This window comes from Ceratotherium simum, chromosome 15 (assembly GCF_057802395.1).
Source record: "Ceratotherium simum simum isolate JZ-2026a chromosome 15, ASM5780239v1, whole genome shotgun sequence".
In the NCBI taxonomy this organism is placed as follows: Eukaryota; Metazoa; Chordata; class Mammalia; order Perissodactyla; family Rhinocerotidae; genus Ceratotherium; species Ceratotherium simum.
In genome coordinates, this window is record NC_141914.1 from 38,777,426 (window position 1) to 38,802,469 (window position 25,044).

A 25,044-nucleotide genomic window follows, 5' to 3' on the forward strand; every position below is an offset into this window, starting at 1 on the left:
AAAATGGTGTTGAAAGAGCAGAGAGATGAGCTTGGTTTTCCGAGAGAGAAGCAGAGAGATGAAAGAAGGGGGAGGATATGTGTGAAATATGGTACTGTCTGTAGATATCCTGGATTTCCAGGAGGTAGAAGGAATCAAAGACAAGGATGAGACAAAACATACAAGGTCAGATATATGGGGTGGCAAAGAACAGGTAGGGAGAAATTCTTCCCAGAATTGTTTAAAGAATGAGAAAATAAACACCAAGATGTGAGAAGGTTGGGAAGATACCCCTGGATACTGCTAATGAAGGGAGGGAGTAGGAAGTTAGAAATGACAACCCAAGAAGTTAGAAACATAATCAAGCATTTGATGAGAGCAGTATATCCAAGGCTAATGGTCTGGGTTTTACATAGTGTAAATTTCCAATGCACACTCTTAGTAGAGATTTACAACAGAAAATGGAGGAAAAGGAAATAAAGTTATCACAAGGGTTACTTCATATATACATATATACATATATATATTTTTTTAATTTTATTATTTTTTTTGTGAGGAAGATCAGCCCTGAGCTAACATCCATGCTAATCCTCCTCTTTTTTTGCTGAGGAAGACCGGCTCTGAGCTAATATCTATTGCCAATCTTCCTCCTTTTTTTCCCCCAAAGGCCCAGTAGATAGTCGTATGTCATAGTTGCGCATCCTTCTAGTTGCTGTATGTGGGACGCGGCCTCAGCATGGCCGGAGAAGCAGTGCGTCGGTGCGCGCCGGGGATCCGAACCTGGGCCACCAGTAGCGGAGCGTGCGCACTTAACCGCTAAGCCGCCGGGCCGGCCCCTTTTTTTTTTACTGGGAGAAGGACATTGGAAACCAGAAGCACTCCCTCCTAAATTGTGAAATACTCCTAACATTCCTGCTCATATGTCTAGGCTAGCACTAGCTTAAAATGTTTTGCTTCATTGTCAAGTCATGTTTTAAACCACAAGGCTTATCTCAACCCTAACATATGAACAGGATGTTCTTTTGCAAAAGACATTGTCAAATATAATAGTCTTGGCACAGAAAACCTAAAGTCACACACATATGAGGTGGAAAAAAATTACAAGATGACTTCTAGAGAAGTATAAATGTGGAGGTGGGGAAGCAAAAAGAAATCATGCAAAGGTGATCTTAAGAAATTTGAAATTCCTCAAAGATGTGGTAAACACTCTTCATTTTAAGTTATTGGCAAAAGTCAAGGACAAGTTTCTGAGTGAGGAATATGTTCCAAGGAATGGAAAGAAGGAAACATAAGAGAATCTGCGAGCAGAAATGCCTTTGCCACTGTGTAAGTAATGTCTCTAAGAACTCAAAGATAGTTAAGTTGAATGTAAAAAATGGGCTGCCAATTTTCCACTGTAGATATGGAAAAATAAAATAAAATATACCAGGATGGGATAAAGGGATTACACCTAGAGGTGGTAAAATACTGATTCTTGGTTGGCTGGCATTCATTCATACATTTAATCATTCAAAAAGTCTGCATTAAGCACCTATGATGTGTCAGGCATGGTACTGTATACTGAGCTGTAAAATGGATGAGACATTGTACCTGACCTATAGAAAAGCACCCTCTCTTAGGGGAGGGAGACATGTAAATAAATCCTTGAAATGTATTCACCGAATTGAAATATCCAGAAATTTGTCTTTGGTATTTTTTTACTTCCCCTTTCAATTTCTGTCTCTCCCCAGGGCCTTGCTCCCATCTCACTTTTAGAACCCTCCAGGAATGATATCTGCTGATGAAGATCTGAAGTACTATTAACAGGGAACTCTTTTTTTGAAAATAGGGTTTATTTGATAGTAAAAATAATACACGCTCATTGAAAACAATTAAGAAAACACAGACTAGTTTATAAAAGAAAATAGCAATCATTCATAATCCCATTATCTGGGATAAAATTTGCTTATGTTTTGGTGTCTAGCCAACTATACCTTTTTCTCTGCATTTCTTTTTCTTTCTTTTTACAGAAATTATGTGTATGTACTGTTTTGTAACTTGTTTTCTCCACTTTATGTATCATGGACTCATTTCCGTGGTATTAACATAGATCTACATTCGCACTTTAAACGGCTACATAGCATGCTGTTGTGTGGTTGTGTGATTACTTACTTAACCTGAACCCTTTAATTGAGGTCCTTAACTGGTCTTCCTGGCCCTCCTTGAAGCATGTATATTCAGAAGGCCCTCTGTTTGATTTTGTGAAATCAGAGGAACCTGTCAGAATAAAAAAACGACACAATATATTATGTATTTCAAAGAGCAATTTCAGGGAGGAGAGAGGTAAAGGAAAGTGAAATGGAAATGGTTGATGAAAGGAACATTTTGTGACTGTAAATATTTTATAGTAATTTTTTGCAAGTGAGACTTGATCTTTTCATTCTTTCAAACTTTTAAAGTGTCTGAAAGACTCAAAATAAAATGAGATGGGCCGGCCCCGTGGCTTAGCAGTTAAGTGCGCACGCTCCACTACTGGTGGCCTGGGTTTGGATCCCTGGTGCACACGGACACACGGCTTGACCGGCCATGCTGAGACCACGTCCCACATACAGCAACTAGAAGGATGTGCAACTATGACATACAACTAACTACTGGGGCTTTGGGGAAAAAAAAAAGGAGGAGGATTGGCAATAGATGTTAGCTCAGAGCCGGTCTTCCTCAGCAAAAAGAGGAGGATTAGCATGGATGTTAGCTCAGGGCTGATCTTCCTCACACACACACACACACAAAAAAATCCTAAAGAATGAATGAATGAATGAATGAATGAATAAATAAATAAATAAAATAAGATTACACCTGTTCAGGATGAAGTATCAGTTTCTGCAGAGGACTCTCCACTGCAGTGTTTGTGGACCTATCATAAATGTACTGAGGAGCCAGTGCTTCCTGGAAAGTCGTTTATTGGGACAATCAATCCAGGAGAAACTCCGCTGACCCTGACCCCCACTGATGAGGGAGTCAGAAGTTAGGTGTGGCTAAGGAAAACTGAAAGTGTGTGGGAGTGAGGACCATGGCACATGGGAAGTCAGGAAATTGTCTAGGGCTGTTTTGGTCCTGCTCGGTAGGGCTGTGTTGGAGTTTCGGGCATATAGAAGGGGACATGGTAGTCACTGGGGGTAAGTGGCTAAGATTAGGAAAGGGGCCCAGGTGTGGCTGGCTCTAAGACCAGGAGAAACTCCAAACTGCGGTCTGCAAGGAGAGGCGGATGAGGTGCCTAGGTGTTCCAGAGGACGATGACCGTGACGACAGAGGCACCACGAGGAGCAGGTAGAGGCGGAAGAGCACAGCGTCCACTGTGTGGCTGAACTGCACCCACAGTCTGACCAAATGCTGCTCTTCATCACCACCACCAGGGACAGACACAGGGCAGAGCAGACACCTGAGGGCAAAGCAAATCGCAGATAACCCAGGGCAGATTCGTCTCTACACTTTTCTTAAGCCTCTTTCGCCAAATCCAGTCTTTCCTCAGAACCCCTTCCCTCCTTAAGTGGAGAGGCAGCCGGTTCTCCTGGTTCCCTCCCTGTCCCCTGCTGCCTTTGCTTCCCAGGGAAGTGAGAGAGGCCTTACTGATGAGGGGGGTGCCACCGGCAGGGAGTAAGTCATTCATCATGAGCAGGAAGACGCTATAGCCCAGCAGGAGGGTTATCTCGAATGGAGCACGATTCTCGTTTTCTGCTGGCAGGTAGAAGCTGAGGGCATCGATGGCTATCAGAAAGCTGCTGGGCATCGGAAGATTTATGGCGTAGAGGCTGGGCCTGCGCCTGATGGCCACCTGGTGGGGAGGAGAGAGTGTGGAGAATATGCCAAATAAACTGATGCCAGAGGGCTCATCTTGTATACAGTAGTCCTGCCTAATCCATGGGGGAAATGTTCCAAGACCCCCAATGGATGTCTGAAACCACGAATAGTACCGAACCCTATATATACTTTGTTTTTTCCTATACATACATACCTACAATAAAGTTTAATTTATAAATTGGGCACAGTAAGAGATTAACAACAGTAAATAATAATGAAATAGAACAATTATAATACTGTAATAAAAGTTATGTGAATGTGGTCTCTCTCTCTAAATATCTAATTGTACAATTTTCCATCTTAATGCCTTTTCCATCTTAACTAAGCACTTACCATGCAGTGGCTGTAACTTTTGCACTTTGAAGTATGACAGCAAATTTAGCACAAATTTCTTTTTCTTTCTTCACAATTTCATGGATAGAAGATTCGTTCTTATGGTAGATTTTAGCAACCTCAATAAACGATATTTTTCTTTCCTTATTAAGTTGAGAACTTTCACCTGTTCACTTTAACGAAAGAACTTTATGGCTTCTCTTTGGCATATCCGAAATGCCAGCATCACTACTCTTGTGCTTTGGGGCCGTTATTAAGTAAAATAAAGGTTACTTGAACACAAGCACTTCGATACCATGACAGTCGATCTGATAACAGAGAAGTCATCAGTGACTGACTAACCCGCAGGTAGTGGATACAGTGTGGATATGCTGAACAAAGGGATGATTCATGTCCTGGGTGGGACAGAGCAGGTTGGGGCAAGATTTCATCACGCTACTCAGAACGGCGTGCAATTTAAAACTTATGAATTGTTTATTACTGGAATTTTCCATTTAATATTTTAGGACTGTGGGTAACTGAAGCTGTGGAAAGCAAAACCGCGGATAAGGGGGGACTACTGTATTTGACTATCTAATCCTTGCTGATGTGCTGTTAGACTGGCTATGGGATGATCTCTTTAAGTAACACATGCACTTAATTGTTCCCTCTATAGAAGCGCCCCCAATTTGTTGTCTGATTTTCATATGTATCCAATCTGATGGAAACACAATGATTGTAGACTTTTTAGGGGCAAGTAGGGCCCTCTGAACCATCACATAGGTGGCTGCTCCATTCTGAGCAGTAGTGCTTATAACAGCCCAGCCGCTCCTCCTCTCTGCAGAGTGGGAAGCGGAAGAGGTGCGGGGAGGGGGGAGGCCGGGGGATCCTTCTCTAGGGCGGTTAGGGTAGAGGGTGGAGTGGGGAGCAGGTGCTAAACCCCCTGGAGCTTCTTTTTACATCTCAAAGTGCCTCTGATCAGGAGGAAAATCACAGAGCAACTGGGATCGAAAGTCAAACAGGAACCCCTGGACTTACACAGAACATGATCTGGTCACATAGGTTGCTGCCCACCGACATCTTTGGGGTGGCTTTGTTGATGCCAGGAGCTCCCATTCTCCCTGGGTCTCAATGATGTTACCAGACATGTCTGTTATCTCCCACACTTCCTGTCCATGCCCAGGAGCACGCTTTCCGCTGCAAGGGAAGCTGGGGCAGCTCAGTCCAGAAACACTCCCAAGCCTCCTGCCCACAAGATTCGATTCCTCTGCCATTGAGCTTCTTCAATAAATTTCCTCTCTGTCCTTTCAAAGCAGGGCATCCGGGTTTTCTCACAAGTGGGTTACAGGACTAGCAATTCATGTGTGTGTGAGCTACAGCATTGATTTTTTTGTTGTTGAAAACAAGAGGGAGTCAAAGTTGTAATGGGAATATTAGACATGACTCAAAATTTCCAAAGAACTTTTGGAGTCATTCCTATTTTCCTTCTCAATTCCTCAGTTGCATGATATTGTTTTAGTGGAACCAAACTTGAATAGCTCAACATTTTTATAATTACATGCACGCCGCTTATAATGATTAATTTATCCAAATCTGCCACGTGACGCCTGGTGGCCTTCAGTTACATTGATTTACTGGTTAAATGTGTTAGCTATTAAAGTTAAAAGATTTGAGCTAAAAATTATAGAGATGCAGCAGCTCGGGGTCAGGTGGGCCTTATTCGGTGCAAAGACCATTCAAGATCTAATGAAGTAGCTTTTTTTTTTTTTTTAACTTTATTGAGGCATTAAAGCAGTAGTTCTTAACCCTGTCAGCACCTTAGCATCATCTGGGAAGACATAAAACATAACAGTACCCGGGCCCCACCTGGAACAATTAAATTGGAATCTTTGGGGTAATGCATAGTTTTTGGTATTTTTAAAAACCTTTAGTGGGCAGACAGGGTTGAGAAACTGATCTAAAGCCTTCCCTAATAATACCTACACCACTTAAATATCTTCCCCCGAATCTTAAATAGCTGCCAAAACATGTCTTGCTCACCTGTGTAGAGGAAGGAACTGAAGGTGAAGGTGCAGTTCTGTTGGTCAAAAGGGAAGTAGAAGATGTCCAGGTTACAGAAGCTGGTGACCCACACTGGCCCATTGTACTTTATTCGACCTTCACTGCTGACATATGTGATGAGAGCTGGAGGTGCCCAAGCCATATGCATGCTGCTTGTGAGATGGAGGGAGGCGTGGGTGCTGTGGGTGCCTTAATCAGCTGTGTCTCTCTTCCTTCCCAGGTCTTCCCCTACTGTGCTCTCCTTTTGGCTCTTTCTCTATGTCACCTTCTCTTGTCTCTTCTACTCCTTATAGTGTTTTGCAGGAGTCAATTAATTGACACTGTGCCCTTGTCTGACTCTTTTGGTGTCCCCAAGCCCAGCGCTGACCCTAGGCTGTTCTTTGCATATGGGCTTCATATTGGCTTTCCCTAGCTCAGATATACACGATTCCACAATGACGATGTGTGGGAGCCACAGGTTTTCAGCTGATACAGTGAGTTTATTGATGCTGACACACTCTTCTGGGTTCCAACTGATGACAGGATTGACCCGCATCTGCAGCCAGTGCAGTGGGAACAGAGGTGAGTGATGGCGGAGCTTGTCCAGTCAGCCTCTCCTGTGCTTCCCATTCTTCTTTAAACTCTGATCTCTAATCCCACTTGTGTGCCTAGGACCACAGCCTATCTCCTGTCTTTATTTGGCTAGCTGTCATTGGCAAAGTACCCCTTAATGGCCTTTTTTCCAGGCAGACCTTAAATATGGCCTAAAACCATGTGGACCCAGGAACACACCACTATCTTGGCCTGCAAGCACTTAGCCATTTTCTTGGGTCACCATTTCTACCTTCCTAAGCTGCCCAGAGAGATTTGTGTCCCCAGGGCCAGTCCAGTTCTAGATGGGGTTATTTGACCCCAGAAAGATTTATACATTGGGTAGAAATTTGGACTGGAAAACCTTTAAGTCACTCCTCAAACTTAAACTTATAAATGGAAGTGGGAAGGGGATAGTTGAATCTGTCTTACCAAACTAATCCACAGGAAGGATATCAGAAGCTGGAGCTGTGCATCCTGGTAAAGAAATTCCTATCCAGGATTATTAGTGCAAAAAGCCCTGGCCCATGCCTACCTTATATTCTTACCAATATTCACCAATTTATTAGGCCAGGCATAGGTCTAGATGCTAGACTGTTTTATCCTTACTTGTCTCCCGTTGTATCTAGGAACAATTTGAGTTTTAATTGACATACAGACCACTTCTTTCTGGAGCATTCCAGAAAGGACACGACTCAAGGACAAATCCTTCCTGAAAAAATATCATTGCAGTATTCTTCTTTATGTACCCCGCCCCCAGCCCATAGGAAAACTCTCTAATTTGTACAAAATCCATTCAGAGTACCTATTGTTCACCACTGGACCAGTACAATGCTGAATTGACAGGGCAGAGGATCCCTGTTTCCTATTAGAAGCTATGGGAAGTGGGGATCAGGTCTCACCACTTCTGGGATGGCAGACAGGGTGAAGGAGATGTTGACATGAGTGGGGCTGCTGTAGTTGATGACTGAATGGAAGGCCTTTCTGTCAAACACTGCTTGGAAGGCAGCAGGATCCACCCCATGCTGGTCAAAACTTGAGCAATTGATGGTGAAAATATTTCCTCTGCCTGTAGAAAGCAGAGACCCTATGAAAGAGGGCTTATATTGCCAGAGCTGGAGCCTCTCTGCAGAGAGAGAAAACAGGGAACATATTGGGAGAAGCAGGTGACCCCCTCCTTTCTTGGCCAAGACTCCCCAAGGCCAAAGTCCTTCCTGCCAGGTCTGGAGAGGATGGTCTGGTCCGGTAGGCAAATGGTGGAAGTTGATGTGGTGAGCTGAGTCAGTACTCTGTTCTCATTCCCATTGTTTCATGCTCATGCAAAATCTGCCCAAATCTGTATGCAAACCTGGCCTCGGTGCAATGGCAGCCACTTCAAGGAATCCTTTGGTGTACCTGTCACAAGCCTCTTGTGTCCACCTAGTACCGCTGCTCGGCACTGCCCTAAAACTTTAAGTCTATGTCATTTAGAAATCTGCTCTAATGTATTTCTCTGCCTCATTCTCAGAGACTTCCATTTACTAAGAACTGATTTATCAAGAAGATAAGAGAAGTAAACAACTGCACTTAGTAGGTAGATTTGAGAAACATGTAGTAGGTATTCCGAATGGGTGCTTACCTTGATGCTATGCGTTTATTTTGCCCTTCTCAGATTTAGTGACATCAGATATTTGGGGTTTATTTCCAGCATTGGGATCATTAGGCAATATCACTGAGCATATACCATATGCCAATCACATAGTAAGGTCCGCACGTGTGTTGTCTCTTGGCCATGGCCAGGGAGCCCTCTGGGTAGTACCTGAGCAGAATCTTTGCCCCATTTCCATCTCCATGTGATCTTTTTCTCTGCCTTCTCCTCTACAACTCCATCTCTTTCCATAATATTTAAGGTATGTACCCAGACTGAGAATAAATATTCCCTCATGGAAGCGAAGTATCCACTCCTTTCCACCTCAGATTGATTCCCACTCTCCCTCGATATTTTACTTATTCCTTCAGAGCATGTTTAAAATCAGTGGCTACTCTTGTCATAGATACCATAGCAAGGGAAAAAGAGACAGGGAGAGTGGGATGAGGGGGTGGTGGGAGGGGCATCAGAGGTCAATGACAAGGTGGAATTGGAGAGGTGGTAAAATGGGACAGTTTGGCAGATCCCTATGCAGGCAGGAAAAGAGAAGTGCTGTGTGTCCTGATCCGTGGAATGTCTTTCGACCTGTCACCAAAAGGAAATCAAGACACAGACATTGTGGAAGAAATATTTAACATGTTAATTTTGAATGTCCTCCAAGTGCTAGAGGGAAGTTCCTAGATGTTCTTCAGAACCACAGTTTGGTCTTTCCTGTTCTTGCCTCATCTTACTTGAAGTAGAAGGCTGACAGTGAGGCAGTGGAGGAATCCCCCCTTAGCAAGCCATCCCCTTTCCATCCTCCTCTTCTGGACTCTTCTCTGGGGACTCACCAGGAGCCCCTAAACCCTTGAGCTTAAAGGAACTTGGACCACACCTTGGTTTTTGAATACTGCTCATGACAGGTGACCATTCCCTGGTAAGAGGCTGTGGCCAGAGAGGTCACAACAGAGTGTCCTGCTGCGCCCCTGTCCAGGTATGCCTTTCAGGCTCCAGGCAGGGAGGAAGTTGGGCCAAGACTGAGGGATAAGCATCCTGTTTGACAGCTCAATGCTGAGATCAATAACAAAATAACTTACCTTAATAAGAGAGTGTGGGCTGGGGAAATAAGAATTATGTTCTTCTAAGGTCAGGGAATCTGCAGATTTGGAAAGGGGACCATATTTAGTGATTTGGTTATGTATTTATTAGGGATAATTGCAAATACCAAATTATGTTTGATTCATACCATCTCTTCTATTGTTTATATTTTTCCAACTGCTGCTAACCAGATTTCCTCTTTCCAGTCTCTCTGTCTCCCTCATTCATTCTCCCCCAAACCAATTTTCTCCATACATTTTTTTTTTTAAAGATTTTATTTATTTATTTTTCCCCCAAAGCCCCAGTACATAGTTGTCTGTCATAGCTGCACATCCTTCTAGTTGCTGTATGTGGGATGCGGCCTCAGCATGGCCGGAGGAGCGGTGCCTCGGTGCGCACCCGGGATCCGAACCCGGGCCGCCGGCAGCGGAGAGCACGCACTTAACCGCTAAGCCACGGGACCGGCCCCTCTCCATACATTTTTTACTCTATGCATTGATTACATGATAACAGAAGTCATAAAATTTAGACAGCGGAGCTGTTTTTAACTTCTTTGTGTTGTCAATAGTGTCATACATTGTCATAAACTAGTAGTCTCAGCTAACATCAATATTATTGGCATATGTCGATATTACATCTTATGTCACATCTCTATAAAAAACACAATCAGACCAAATGAGTGAACTGGAGCATTGTTATATTAAGTATCTTAGTTACATTTCCAGAAAGACTTGGAAATTTTTTTTCTTGCAGAAAGGGTAAAGGGTCAGGCCTAGAATACAAAAGAAACTTTGTTCGGCATGGAAGATTGTGACGGCCCTAAATGGAAAGTGCTAAGGAAGGCAGAAATGACGCAGGGCCCCAAAGTGGGAAACTACAGGAGGGAGGGCTGCAATATCTTCCACGTGAAGTTTGAAATATCTGCAGTCCTTCAGCCCCACCAGCTCTGTAAGTCATTTCTTCCCTTCTTTGGAAACTTGACCAAAGGATTGGGCCCATCATGCCATGTAGGACAAAGTACTGCTGTGTCTGTATCCACATGGGCACACCCAAGGGGGACGGGACTCCTGGACTGGCTAAGAGTGAAGGACTTTCAAGGGATGCTTGAGTTCCGCAGGTAGGGTAGGCTGCCAGACCTTGGATCCAGGAAAGGAGGGTTAACTTCAAGCCCTGCAGAAAGCTGCTGAAGACAGGCGATATATATCCTGTTTTTGTCAAGGTTGGCTGAAAAACCAGACCTAAGTCTATAGGTTGGACTCAGAAGTAGATTTAGCTGCCAGGAGATGGAGAGAATGGAGGCAGGAGAAGTAAAGCAGTGAGCGTGGGCTCACTTCTTACCTGGGGAGTCAGAGTTTCAACTCTGGGATCTGGAAATCTCAGGTGCTGCTGGTGGTTAGCTAACATGCTGAGCGCTTGACTGCATGCCAGGCACTGTGACAGCTGTGTCTTACCTACCCATTTTATGTAATCCTCTCAAGTATCCTACAATACAGGTATTGAATAGGAGTACGTAGAAAAAAGAAATGGAGCCAAGCGAATAAAGAGATGGCAATGGGACCTTGTATCTCCTGGCCATATTTTATTTATTTATTTTTTTATTTTATTTTATTTTTTTAAGATTTTATTTATTTTATTTTTTCCCCCCAAAGCCCCAGTAGATAGTTGTATGTCATAGCTGCACATCCTTCTAGTTGCTGTATGTGGGACTCGGCCTCAGGATGGACGGAGAAGTGGTGCCTCGATGCGCACCCGGGATCCGAACCCGGGCCACCAGCATCGCAGCGCGCGCACTTAACCACCAAGCCACAGGGCCGGCCCTTCTGGCCATATTTTAGAACATAGTAAATTTGAGGAAAATTTCATCATTAACCGGAAGAACTGGACACTGACAATCAATTGATCATCTATTAAAAAAACACCTAAAATAATGAATTAGAGACCATTTTCAAATAAAGCAATAAAAATGATTGTACTTAAAATTGCAGGTTTTCCAATGCTTATGGCTTACAACAAGCCATACAAGAATCACATCGTTTTCAGCATGGACATCAGGTCTCTTTCTACCTTCAGAATTCTTTGGGTGTACAGGGTACTTTCCACATTGGCAAGCCCTGCATCTCAGACAAATAATTAAGCCCCTGGAATGCTTGTTTAGGAGGCTGCTATCTCAGGCTAGCTGTCAATTCGAGTTCATCCCAGGACAGAGTTCCTCATTACAGATGAGGCTTGGGCATCTGTCCTGGGTAAGCCTGCTGCCTCCTTCCCTTCTCCAGTAGGCTCTCAGAAAGGGGAGCTTAGCCCTATCTAGACAGAGCTTCAGTAGCTGGGTTATCATTTTCTAAGGCCATTGGCAATAGCTGTCCCCTACATTCTCTGGAATGTCCTGGGGAGTCTCTAAGATTCCCATTTTAGCTCCAGGTATATGTCTCTTCTAAACCAAGCTGTGGGCTTTCATGGTGACTCAGAACTAGCAGATGGTTCAGAAACTCTTAGCTGATTCAGGGGTCAGTGTGAGAGGGTCGGAGACTTCCTCCACAGTCGCTACTTTCTCTGAGCATCTTTGGAACCCATCTTGGGTTCACATATCACTAGGATTCTTGGGCACTCAGCCAGGACATCTAAAAACAGAGGCTCTGAATTTGAGCTTTAACTGCCTGCTTGGGCAAGTCTGGGGCCAGTTAGGGCTCCTGTGAGCCTGGGGTTGCCTAGAGCAATTTCTCTACTACTGACATTTTGGGCTGGATAGTTCTTTGTTTGGAGCGTTGTCCTGTGCATTGCAGGATTTTAGCATCATCTCTGGCCCACCAGAGGCCAGCAGCATTTTCCCACCCCAGTTGTAACCATTAATAATGTTTGCAGACATTGCCAAAGGTCCACTTGGGGGCAAAATTGCCCATAGTTGAGAACTACTGGCAACTTGGGTTCCTAGCGATTTACCACTTTTTTGTATCTTGAACGATTATAGGGTGGTCACTATGCCCTCACGTCTCATTCCTTGTTCTTACTGGCAGGGCAATTTCTAGCCTATCTTCATGAAACTCCCAGGATGTACAGTGAGCAGCCACTTGAGAATCATTTTTGGGCTTCTGAGTATTGGTATCTGGTATCCTCATGCCTGTACTCTGGGGAATCAGGAATAGGCAGGTTGGGCAGTAGATTCCCTAAGGCTTCAGGATACCAAGACCGGAGGCACAGACACTGGGTTTAGGAGCCCAGGGTAAGCTACAGTGTCTGAGGCCCAGAGGCAGGGGTCTAGTACCCGGGCCAGCCTTCAGGATCTGTGTGAGTAGGCTTGAGAGCTTGCTCTCCTCTGAGATGAGGGTAAGTGTCACTTTCTATCAGTTTCTTAAGCCCTGTGGAGGCACCAGATGGGTATTGTTCTGGCCTGGGACACACAACTGGTTCTGGCTGAGGGCTACCTAGGGTGGCTGAGCAGTCGGAATTAGGCAGTGTCAGAGAAGTCAGAGGCTGGGCACGGGAGCACTGGGGCCTTCAGGGGCTAAGGAGAGGCAGTGGTGGTGACACTCCACCTTAGTGGAGGACTTTGAGTCAGTGGTAAGGGCATGGCTGGGCTGGGTTTCTGAGCCCTTCATGTTTGGGGGGCAGCCTTGGGTCTGTTGGAGGACACCATCAGCTTAGGTATGGGTGTTTCTAGAAATCTTTGCTTTCCTCTCAGGTTTCCTCAACTTTAGTTGTAGCTTAGCAATAGGCATCTCTACCCGGAAAAGCATTTCCTTCACCCTCTAGCTGCCCGTTGTTTTGGAGGAATGGTCTTGTGCAGCATAAGCCAGCCTTCCCAGAGGCTTAGAAAGCCCAGGTGAAAAATCTCTGTGGAAACTCTATGGTACCATCACAGCCCTCTGGCTTCACACCTGGTCACCTCCTTAGTGGTTTCACTCAAGTCTGGATTTCTCTAAATTATCCTCCATTGTGCAGCCTGTGTAGCTTCTTTGAAATGCAGATCTGACCATATCCTTCTTATACTTGAAATCTTTCCATGGCTCTAATTGTCTATAGCAGTTGCGCTAAGATTGCTGGGTCTGAACGTTTGTATTTCCAACAAGTTTCCCAGGTGCTGCTGCTGCTCATCCTGGGACGACACTTAGAGAACCATGGCCTATAAGATGAAATCTAGCTCTTGAGCAGGATGTAAAAGGCACTTCCTGACTTGACTCCTACCTATCTCTGCATCATTTTGCCTTGGATTCCATGTTCTAAGAGAATTATTCTTAGCTATAACATGTATTGGAATTACCTTACGTGCCTTACCCTCACCCCTTTGGCCCTAAATCAGAATCTTAGCCACAAATCACAATTGCAGGCAGTAGTGCTCAGGAATTTACATCTTAAACTAGATCCACAGCTGGTTCTAATGCAGGTGGGGCTTGAACAACACATGGAAAAACATTACATATTATATAGTACCCCAACACTCAACATATGAGTTTACTCCTCCATAGTCCCTCAACCTAAAATACACCTTCTACCATTGATCTCTTGTGCCATTAATAAATTCTTAAAGATTCAGCTCAACTCAAGCACCCAGTCTTCTGTGAAGCCTTCCTCTCTGTCTTTCTGTCTCTCCCTCTCTCACACTCACACACACACACACACACACACGCACAAACACACACACACACGAACTCTGTTTTGACCCTTAAATTGGAAACAATCTCTTTATATGTGCATCTCCCCTCCTGCTCTGTAACCCCTTGGAGAGCAGGAAGCACATCTTGTTCTTTTTTGGCCCCACAGGGTGTGGCATATAGCAGTAGGTAGTCAATAAATGTTAAATACCTGGCCTGTCAGTTCTCTGTGGATGGGGAGAGAGACATAGGCACCTCGGGCAGATGTAAGAAAGGTGTTTGGGAACTCATGGGAGTCCTGAGGCCATCACAGAGAAGTTACCTGCTGTTCCCATGGTGTGGGCCTCCACCCTGGGTGCTGTTTGGTGGCGGTGGGAGTTGGTGGAAGCACAGCAGTCTGCAGCAGGTGGGATCCAGAGAGCTGGAGACAGGGCTCACTCTTTTATTTCTGACTGCACCCTTTAAGTTTCCAGTAAAGGCCAGGCTCGGAATGGCCTAACCAGAGAGACCATTTATTGAGTTTGTGCCATGCACCCTATACTGTGTTAGGCAATTACTTACAGTATTCATATCCTCACAACTGTTTTGAGAGGTCAGGGCTATTATTCCTATTTTACAGATTAGAAAACTGAGGTTCAGAGAGGTCAAAAAGTCTTGCTCAGTGTCAACCCAGGTGGAAATTGGTAGAATCTAGATTCAAACCCAGGTCAGTCTGGTTCTGTTGTTTTTTCCTTACTCTTTTCATTACTCCATAGCTGGGAAGTCTTGTGGACTGGATCATTAGGCTCCTAGGTTTCCACCAGTGAAATCCCTGGGCCTAGACAATGCAAAGGTAAATAGTGGGGACAGGAGCTATAGTTTTCGAGTCACAGACACAACAGCTTTCTCCTTCGCTTATTCCAAGAGGATCATACTGCATGGTTGTCTGGTGACCCTGTTCACTTGGGACCCTGGGGGATCAGGTTTGAGAATACAGCTGTAACCTAGCAAGGACAGAATTAGAAGGTGGAAGGAAGAGGGCCCAGCGCGGTGGCACAAGCAGTTAAGTGCGCGCGCTCTGCTGCAGCGGCCCGGGGTTCACCGGTTCGGATCCTGGGCACACACTGACGCACTGCTTGTCAAGCCATGCTGTGGCGGCGTCCCATATAAAGTGGAGGAAGATGGGCATGGATGTTAGCGCAGGGCCAGTCTTCCTCGGCAAAAAAAAGAGGAGGATTGGCACATGTCAGCTCAGGGCCGATCTTCCTCACACACAAAAAAGAGAAGAAGGTGGAAGGAAGAAAGAAGAGCCATATTTTTGCAGGCCTGATGGATGGCAATCACACGCAAAGGCCAGGGCTAGGCAGTATGGGAGGCAGCCGAAATATCCAAACTGCAGGGTGCTTTACTAGCTGAGGTCAGGCTGGCTATGGTGCCTGGAGGAGGAGAGAGAAAAGGTCCTGGGACTCCTGAAAAGCACCCGGAAAGAGTCCCACGGACAAACATTCACCTGTGGTTGCCATTTTGACAGGCCCACACTCTGATCCCAGGCTTTCTTGAAGTATGACGACCCCATACTTATCACTTCACTTTTCTCCACTTCATTTTTCTCATCGAAAGAAGGAAGGAGTTGAATTTGAAAGTCTGTAATTCTTTTCGTCTGTTGCCTCCCACCCAGAAGTGGATTTTGCAGTCTAGGTGTCAGTCTGCATGATAAAGAGATGTTCTCTAATGTGTCACATTTGGCTCTTTAGTTTCTGTCAACTTATAGAAGATTGTTTTTAATTCATATTTTAAAAATAATTTACTCTGGGGCCGGCCCCGTGGCTTGGCGGTTAAGTGCGTGCGCTCTGCTGCTGGCAGCCCGGGTTCGGATCCCGGTCGCGCACCGACGCGCTGCTTCTCTGGCCATGTTGGGGCTGCGTCCCACATACAGCAAATGGAAGGGTGTGCAGCTATGACACACAACTATCTACTGGGGCTTTGGGGGAAAAAATAAATAAATAAAATTATAAAAATAATTTACTCTGTGTTATTAGCTCCATTTCACGAATGAAGAAATTTAAATTTGTAAGGTTAAGCCCCTTGTATAAGATTACTCAGCTCGCAAGTAATGGAGTCAGATAAGAACCCAGGGCTGCCAGATTCCAAAGTCTCTATACTATAGTATTTTTTTTCCTATCATATAGAAGAGCCAGTGCCAATGAATGACCCAATAAGAGAGGTTCTCAGAGGGAGGATTAGAAATTGGAGAGAAGGAAAACGATAGGCTTGAAATGAAGTCTGTGACTTCACATCCTAGAGTGGGTCTGAATGAAGAAGAGAGGGAGGCAAAGATGGTAATGAGATCATAAATTGTAATGTCAGGTTAATATGGAACCAAAAGGAAATATGGAGAAATATTTCTTATATTGGTTTAGAGAAAAAGAAAGTCAACAAAAATGTGTGCACGGACCACGGGTTAGCCCTGCACGAATGGACAAGGTGAGGAGCTGTTGATCAGGAACAGGCCATCAAATGCAAGATGGCCCAGGCAGGACCAGCGCTTGTCAGCAGGTTTTTCTAAAGAGGTCATAAACTACCTCTCAAAACCTTTCAGAGGTTTGCCACATAACATGAGGAAAGTCATTAGCACAAAGTGTGCTTGTTATATGATTTTGTTATAAATGGAGTAGAAAGGCAGCAACCATACCTGTTAACTTTCTGGGAGAACTCTAGTTTCAAGGTTTCTGTATGATTATCAGTTATATGTTAAGATCACATGTTCAGATTTTGCTTCTGGAGAAAATAAAATCACCATAATTATATCATTATATCATAATTATGTCTCCTCTTACTGAATGGAGATATAGCATCTTAATCCATGTGTCAAAAAAGATAAGTTGCATATTTTCTATTCAAATAAAACTTAAGGCTATATGTTGGGGAAAAATGTGAAGAAAATAAGCAGAGAAATATGTATCATGAAGATGGGTGGAAAAAAACAAAAGGATGCAAAATGATCTTAAATAATTTCAGAACTCCTGAAAACCTGGGTAATTGAGCTGCTGAGCAAAGTCAAGGATGCGTTTCCAAGTGAGATGACTGTCTTGGGATAGGGCACAGGAGTGGCAGATACAAAAGTGTTTGGCAATAAATATCAGCAGCAAAAACCTAAATCCTTAGAGAATACAGAGGAAAGATGGATTGCCCAGGTTAGATTTGGGGAAGTATACACTTCAGAAAGAAGTCGAGAAAGTGCAAGTCGTGAACTTGGGTGTTATGACTTATGATGGGGGTGGGGAGGGAGGGGGTGAGGAGCTGGGAAGACTGAGGGAGGGAATAAAAGGAAATGTAAAAGAAAGTTGGTGTCAGGGACCCTAATCAGAGACTTGATCTTTCTCTTTATTTCTCCGAAGTGTTAGCTGATAAAGACTTGAGGTGGCATTGAAGTCTCAACGTGGGACCCTTGGAGAACCTGTCTGGTTCTCATCCTTGGGTTGGAGGGCAGTGCGGCAGAGGGTAACAGTCCAGTGTGTAGAGCCAGCCTGCCCAGGTTCAAATCGCAGCTCTGTCACTTACCTCGCTGTGGAACACTGGGGGACAGCTCACCAGCTGTCCTTTTACCTCTCTGTGCTTCATTTTCTCATTTATTTAATCTCATTTTTTTGGTCAATAAAATGATAATAATACAAAACCACAGTTCTAAAACCTAAAGAGCTTTGAAAACCAAACGATTTTTCACAAATTATTTGGTGGCAAAACCTGACCTGAATGGATGCGAAACTATTCATAGTGTCATTTTTGCTACCTGGTGAGAATGTTCATGGATTTCACCGCAGAGATATTAATGTGTTTGATTATAGGGTGCTGCCCCATACCCCACTTGGGGTGTTAGTAATATACAATTCATGCACAATTGTTACCTTTTTAATATCTGAAAAATTCCAAATTCCAAAAGACATTTGGCCCCAAGGGTTTGTGGATCTATAGTTCCTACTTCATAGGGTTACCGTAAGGATTAAATGTGCTTATTCATCTAAAGCACCTAGAGGCATGTCTGCCACAGATTAATAACTTAATAAATTTTAGTTGTTGTTATTACTATACTGTGTCCTTTCTAAAGGCCCACTTTGTAGAAAGCTGTGAGTTGAGGAACTGCCAAAAACAGATACCCTAATTAATTTAGGTGAACGTCAGGGCTCCTGATTTGAACACAGATTGTGTATCCACTAGGTTTTGGACACACCTGGAGGACTGGCGATGGTGAGGGGAGTGCTTGACAGGGTTCTAGAAACTGAGGAGCCAAAGACGTTCCTGGAAAAAAAAAATGCAGAGGAAAAAAAAAGGAGAATTAAGGGATGCAAGTTTAGCTGAAAGACTACAGGTCTGAGTGAAAGGAGCCATTCAGAGTTTAGCAGAGTATTTCTGCCTCAATACTCCCAGATTCCCATGGACTCTGGCCTGAGTCCCAGCAGAAGGAGACTGCAAGGAAAGAGCAAGTAACAACTGGTCCTGGTGACTTAGCATCCAGCTCAGAACTTCTGCCACCACAGGATTCAGTGGTGGGGCTTTGAGAGAGCAGATGCCCCTGGAGCGAACATTGGGGTAGGATCTTGGGCCTGCACAGCAGCAGCAGCACTTCTAGTGGACACTGGCAGTCTTGTCATCCTCCGAGCATCTACAGTGACCAGAAGGAGCCAGAAGAGTTTGAGAAAAGCAGTAGAGAGGAGGAACCGGGGAAATATTGTTTAGTGAACAATATTCTGACTCCCTTTTTATTCCTAGCCTATTTTGACCTGGGGAATTTAGACTTGGGATAGGAAATAGTAGAATAAATGGAAAAAAGGAAAAGAAATAGTTGCTAAAAATAAAAGATTATGTGTGAATTGTAATCGCTCTCAAATCCGTGCTTTTCTGATCCTGGAGTGTCCAGCAAATCATGCCACAACTCTCATGTACAGCAATACACCGGGGCCTCTCCTTCGCCCAGGCAGCTAGTGGGAGAGATGGGCCAATAGACACAGACTTTCAAAATAATAAGGCAAGTGCTAAGAAGGGGAATTTTCCAGCTCATACGGGGGATTTGTGTTATTCCCAAGTGAAGCAGATGCCATTTTCAAATGTGCTTTCCTTGGCCTAATGTTCTTTACTTAGTATGATTAAGAGCAGATCAACTCTAATTGCAACACGGACTCCATTAACGGTAATTCGAGATTATGTTAACCCTCTAAGTGTTTAATGATGAATGAGTCATATGTCAGGGTGTGACAAAAGGCTTCACTCTTTAAGCAAGAGATGGCTGGGTCTGGCACATTATTCATTTCTGAAGCTTAAATCCAGAATAACTAGATTTAGGAGGTTAATCTGTATTTTATTATTATTCTTTGTAATAGATTTCGGCCTCTTCTCTCCCCTGTCCCCACTTTCACATGTTGTCTGATAGACTTAAAAAAATAAGAAAATCCTTCTTTCTTTGGTGATGAGAAGTTTCTGCAAGAAGATTCTCAATCCCAAGATTTTCGATACTATAAATATAATGCAGGGAAGAGCCAATGCTTTCTGCAAAGGGGTTTATTGGATGGGATTCAATCAAGAAAGTATTCCAGGAACCTGAATCCTGAGGAGCCAGGCAGGCAGGATTTGTGAGAGGGCTGAGAGGAGCTGATGGTGTGAAGGAGCAGGACCTAACTCTGGAAGGGCAGAGGAAACCATCCTGGTCTGGTGGGAAACTGCACAGAAGGACCGTGTTGAAAACAAGGTGGCTGTCGGGGCTGTGAGGCTGAGATTTGAGCAGACCTGAGAGCCTGGCTAGTTTCCGGAGGCAAGAGAAGCTCCAGACTGGGGTTTGCAGGCGCGCATCTGCCTAGGTGTTCCAGAGGATGATGACCGTGACGACAGTGGCGGCCATGAGGAGCAGGTAGAGGCAGAAGAGCAGTGTGTCCATCGTGTGGCTGAACCGCACCCACAAGTGCTGCTTCTGAGCTTTATCTTCCTGCTGGGCCCTTGTTGACCCAGGGCTCCCATTTAGCACTGCCTTTCTGGGACCTGGCACCTTCCCCACCCACTCCACCGGCTCCTTCATACCTACAGAGAAACAGAGACTCAGACATGGGCTGTGAAAATCACCCGGGGAGGAGGGGACAGGGCAGGAGGCAGGGGCAGAGAAGTGGAGGTGTTGGAAGAGAAAGTGTGGGCAGTGCTGACTTCCCTTACCAGGCAGGTGGGCAGCGGTGAGGCCCAGGCCCTTGTTTCCCTTCTGGGGTGCAGTGGGGCAGCATCTCCTTGGGCTGGTGCAGTGTAGAAGCAGGGAATGGAGCCACCGAGGCATGGGTGGGGGCTGGGTGGTGGCCAGGTGCAGCAGGTAGGTGATGAAGATGGTCTCCAGCAGGCTGAGCACCATCAGGGACAGACACAGGGCAAAGTAGACACCTGGAGGGAAGGCGGGCCTGCCTGAGGGCCAGAGGCACCATCCAGGACTTCTTGTTCCCTCTTTCCCCAGAGGGTCATTCTCCAGGATCAGTTTCCACTCTGACCTGGTCCCACTGGTCCCTCTGCCCACCACACCCCCCACCTTGCTTTTATTCTCCTGATGGAGGAAGGGGCCATACTGATGAGGGGGGTGCCACTGGTGGGGAGTAAGTCATTCATCATGAGCAGGAAGACGTTGTAGCCCAGCAGAAGTGTCATCTTGAATGAGGCACGATTCTCATTTTCTGCTGGCAGGTAGAAGCTGAGGGCATCGATGGCTATCAGAAAGCTACTGGGCACCAGAAGGTTTATGGTGTAGAGTCTGGACCTGCGCCTGATGGCCACCTGGTGGGGAGGGGGGGGGGCAAGTGAGGAGTGGGCTGGGAGGCTGCCAAGCCAGTTTGAGAGCAAGAGTTGAGATTTGTCCCAGACCAAACTCTAGTAAGAAAATGTTACCTTAAGTCCCTTTCACTGTCCTGTCTCTTAATAAAAAAGAAAAAATCAAAGTCATCTTCACCACCACAGTTTGCCCTTCCAGGATTTGATTCTGCCATGCCGCTTACCATTGAAATGTATCTCATTCCTTCTTGACCTAAAGTGTCAACTTTCTCTACTTAAATTTTTATGCCTACCAGTGTGCTCTTAGCAGGACTGTGGGACCAGATTCTTAGGTATCTTGTGCATTTTATTTTTGTATTTCTGCTTGCTTTCCTCAGTAAGGTCTAATCTCTAGTGACTTTGCTGGTGGACATTCAAGACCAGTGGGAGGGAAAATAAGACAGTGGCAGGTATTTTGAGATCACCAGGATTCGGAATCATAATATCCCCAAGACAATGTTTCATAACTTTTACACTATAAACATAAAAATTCCTTTCCTGCAAAACGTTCTGATAGCCCTGGGGATGGGAAGCTCATTCTGACTGTGAATCACTGCCATAGGAGCTTCTTTTCTTCCTCAGGGAGGATTTAATCTATCAATTTTTACTGAGTGCCAGGTACTGTTCTAGGTACTAGAGATTTATGGGTGAAAAAAAGTGATAAAAATTCCTTCCTTCATGGAACTTACTTTCTAGTGGAAGATCTTACATTCTAGCGGGGACATAAACTATGCATCTTAGGAGACGATCACAACCATGGCCCCTAAGCTCACGTAGAAAATGATTTGGTTGTACTTCTTGGTGCCCACGGTCATCTTCGTTGTTGTCTGGTGAATATCCAGAAGAACCCACTCCCCTTTGCTCCGAATGAGGTCCTGTGATGTGTTCAAAATCTCCTGCACTTCCTTCTCCATGCCCAGGACCATGCTCTCTGCTGCAAAAGAGATCCAGATAACACAGCCTCTCCAAATGGTTCCAACCCCTTGCCCAGACTATTGGATTCCTTGCCACTAAGCTCCCACATCCCTTTCTGTGGGAGTGTTTTCTGTCCTCTTCTCTCTCAAAACTCTTTCTCTGCCTCTCAACAGGCTACTATAATGAACCTCACTCACCAGGGTAGATGAAAGAGCTGAAGGTGAGTGTGCAGTTTTGTTTGTCAAAGGGGAAATAGAAGATGTCCAAGTTACAGACGCTGACCACTTGCATTGGCTTATTGTATTCGATTTGACCTTCACTGTTGACATAAGCCATAAGACCTTCAGGTGTCTGATCCACATCCATGCTGTGTGTGAGAAGGACAAGGAGGTGGGTGCTGTACGTTTCCCATCAGACTTGGCCTTCTTTGTCCCTCAGGTCACCCCATTCCTGTGTTCAAGCTCCACTCATCTGACTTCTCCCTTCCACCTATCTCCATGTTCTGGGGGTTTTGTAAGCTCCTCAGTTCAGACATTGCTCCTTTGTAAGCTGAGTCATTGTGTGGCCCCTATTGGTTACATTGTCCCCTTCCCTGGAGATGTGATTTCCGTCATGCTTTTTTTCAGCCCTGATACTTACAACTCCTTGATGAAGATATCTGGAAGCCATAGGTTCTCAGTTGCTATGCTGAGCTTCCTGATGCCCCCACATTCCTCTGGGTTCCACCTGATGAATGGATGGTACCAGATCTAGAGGAAACCATGTTGTAGGACAAATGGGGTGGGAGCTAGTTTTAGTCTTGCTCTGTCCTCTGCACTTTACATCCTTTTTTCCACTCATTTCTTCATTCTTCCACCCCCTCTCTGGTGACAGCTTTCACAATATCACTAATAGAGTCTTGCTTGCTTCCACTTCTCCCTCAGTGCTCTCAGTGGAGCCCTTGAGCTCAGCTTTGGATTCCCTGGGATGGAGCCACTTAAGTATTGGCTTCCATGACTTCAGTTTATGCCACATTCTTCCTGTGCTCCATCTCCACCCTCTTAGACTGGCAGAATAATTAGGATGTCTTGTGTTTTCATTGTTGATCTGGATCTATTTGAACTTGTCTAACTCGTGGGTATTCTAGGCTTTATCCATTATAATTTGCAAAGTTGGACTAGAAGTGGAAAAAGGGAGGTACCACAGTAAAGGGGAAACTGAGTCTATCATACCATATTTAGCCACAGGAACGATGTCATCAGTTGAAGTTGTTCATTCTGGAAAAACAATTTCCATCCAGGATCATTAACTCCGTGAAGTCTGGTCCAATGTCACCACCTACCTCTTACTCATTTCCAAGGCTGTTCTATGTGGCAATTATGATTTTTATTCATAAGCCACTGAAAAGTATAGGTCAAATAATCCAGAGTACGTGGGAAATGCAAGTGAAAAAACTAGTATGAAAGTCCATTGGGATAACGTTTCTAGTAGAGTATTCCAAAAAGAGATGGATTTTACCTGCAGTGATGTTATTGTAGCATTCCCTGTCATGTCTCCCACCCCATAGAATGAGCTCTTAACTTTACAAAATCCAATCAGGGGCCCCACTGCTCACCACTGGACCATTTCAGGGTTAAGCCAGGACTTACTACTTCCAGGATGGCTGACAGAGTGAAGGAGATATTGACATGAGTGGGGCTGCTGTAGTTGACGACTGGACGGAAGGCGTTTCTGTCAAACACTGCTTGGAAGACAGCAGGATCTACCCCATGCAAGTCAAAGCCTGAGCAATTGATGGTGAAAGTGTCTCCTCTTCCCATAGAGAACAGAGACCCTGTGAGAGGAGTACCAGGGCTGGGGCTTGGGGAGTGTTTCTTCAAGGAGAGAAAGCAGGGGGCTTGGGAGAAGCATATGAACTCCCCCTTCCTGCACCAGGGAGTATGGGTTGGGCTGGTACGCGAATGGTGAAGCTGATGAGGTGGGCGGAGTCAGGCTGCATCCTCAATTCCATTGTTTCTGCCTCCATGCAAAACCTGTCCAAATGTGGATGCAAACTCAGCCCTGACCACTACTTTTCAGTGTCCTGCTTTGTTCTTAACAATCTCACCGCTAACCTCTCCGCCTTCAATCACTGTCCTTCCATTGCTCGTCTCTGTCCTTGAGCCATCGGCGTGATGTCAGGGGCAAAGGCTGCAATCACATTCTGCTCCTCACTGTATTAGTAAGGCACAGCTGATCATAAATTAATGATGAGGGAAAGAATTGGGTAGGTAGTGTAAGATAGCTGAGAGCTTATAGGAAGGAAGGAACTCAGTTTTTCTATTTAATGAGTATTTACTGTATCTCTACTATGTGCTCAGATTGTTCGCATCTAAAACTCAGTAGTCAACACCACTGAAATTATCTTAAAGTGAGTCCATTGATACCCACCTTATATCTATCCCTTGGTAGTCATACTTGTGGAGCAGAAACAGAGAATTATGTAGTAACATATTCTGGTAGAGCCTATTTTTGTCTATCTCTGATGTTGTACTATCCCTCATTGCTCATTTCAATAATAAACAAGAAAAATACTCTATATTGGGAAAACTAGACTGAAAAAGTTTCCCTCTTTCATGACAGATCTTCTCATCCATCTCCTTCCCCTTAGCATATTTCCTGTTCCATTTCAGGTGCTTCAAGAGAGCTGAGAAAGAAGAATTTTCTTCTTCTTAACATCGGTTGATATCAGAAGCCATGGGGATAGATTATATGCCTGGAAGAGAAAGACATGGGGACAGAGGAGAGGCCAAGAGAAAGCTGGGGAATGAAGTAGCTGAAGAGAATAGTCAACTATTAGGATCCTAGAAAGAAGTATAAAGCTGTCAGTGTAATGAGTTTCCATTTTTACCCAAATGAACATCTAGTCATTCTCTAGGAATAACAAAAATTAGCCTGGTTTCTCTGTTTCCTGGAAGTTATTGTCTGCTTTGCTCTTGCTCTTGTCCCATCTTACCTTGAAACAGCAGGTGGAAAATGAGGCAGAGGAGGAATCCTTCCCCACGGAGCCAAGCTCTTTCCATCTCGCTCTCCTTGGCTCTTCTCTGGGGACTTAGTGACAATGTTGAACTTTAAAAGACCATAGGCCACTCCTCGAAGCCCTAGCTTTGAATAATACAGGTGTCAGGTGGTATTAGCCACCTCTCTTACAAGCACCCCTGGAGACAAGAAAATATCATGGAGGAATACCCCACCCCATGCCCTAACTGGGCCTGAATCTATTCTCCAAAAGTAATCTGGCAAATCAGTTTGGAG

At 44.8% G+C, this 25,044-nt stretch overlaps 1 protein-coding gene and 1 pseudogene across 2 annotated transcripts; both read right to left on the reverse strand.

Annotated features, from left to right (window-relative positions):
- Window positions 1–3,055: 3,055 nt before the first annotated feature.
- LOC101409141 (5-hydroxytryptamine receptor 3C-like) lies at window positions 3,056–14,384 on the reverse strand (annotated as a pseudogene).
- Window positions 14,385–19,873: 5,489 nt separating this feature from the next.
- On the reverse strand, window positions 19,874–24,812 carry LOC101396788 (5-hydroxytryptamine receptor 3C). Of its 2 annotated transcripts, XM_087439439.1 has the most exons (9): window positions 24,746–24,812; window positions 23,400–23,584; window positions 22,983–23,027; window positions 22,411–22,520; window positions 21,969–22,138; window positions 21,630–21,790; window positions 20,619–20,823; window positions 20,224–20,439; window positions 19,874–20,094 (listed from the first exon to the last, which is right to left on the reverse strand). In XM_087439439.1, the coding sequence occupies exons 1-9, from the start codon at window positions 24,810–24,812 to the stop codon at window positions 19,874–19,876; spliced, it is 1,380 nt and encodes a 459-aa protein (XP_087295565.1). The 2 variants fall into 2 exon arrangements, with proteins under 2 accessions (XP_087295565.1, XP_087295566.1); XM_087439440.1 differs by lacking the exons at window positions 21,630–21,790; window positions 22,411–22,520; window positions 22,983–23,027; window positions 23,400–23,584; window positions 24,746–24,812 and having other exon boundaries at window positions 20,224–20,499; window positions 20,637–20,823; window positions 21,969–22,103.
- Window positions 24,813–25,044: the final 232 nt, after the last annotated feature.

Coding starts and splice junctions, on each gene's coding strand:
- LOC101396788 (XM_087439439.1), bottom strand. CDS start 24,812: ATGGAAAGAGCTTGGCTCCGTGGGGAAGGATTCCTCCTCTGCCTCATT. Junction 20,824..21,629: donor ACAACCAAATCATTTTCTAC/GTGAGCTTAGGG, acceptor CCTCCCCACCAG/GTGGCCATCAGGCGCAGGTC. Junction 20,095..20,223: donor CACCGCTGCCCACCTGCCTG/GTAAGGGAAGTC, acceptor GTTTCTCTGTAG/GTATGAAGGAGCCGGTGGAG.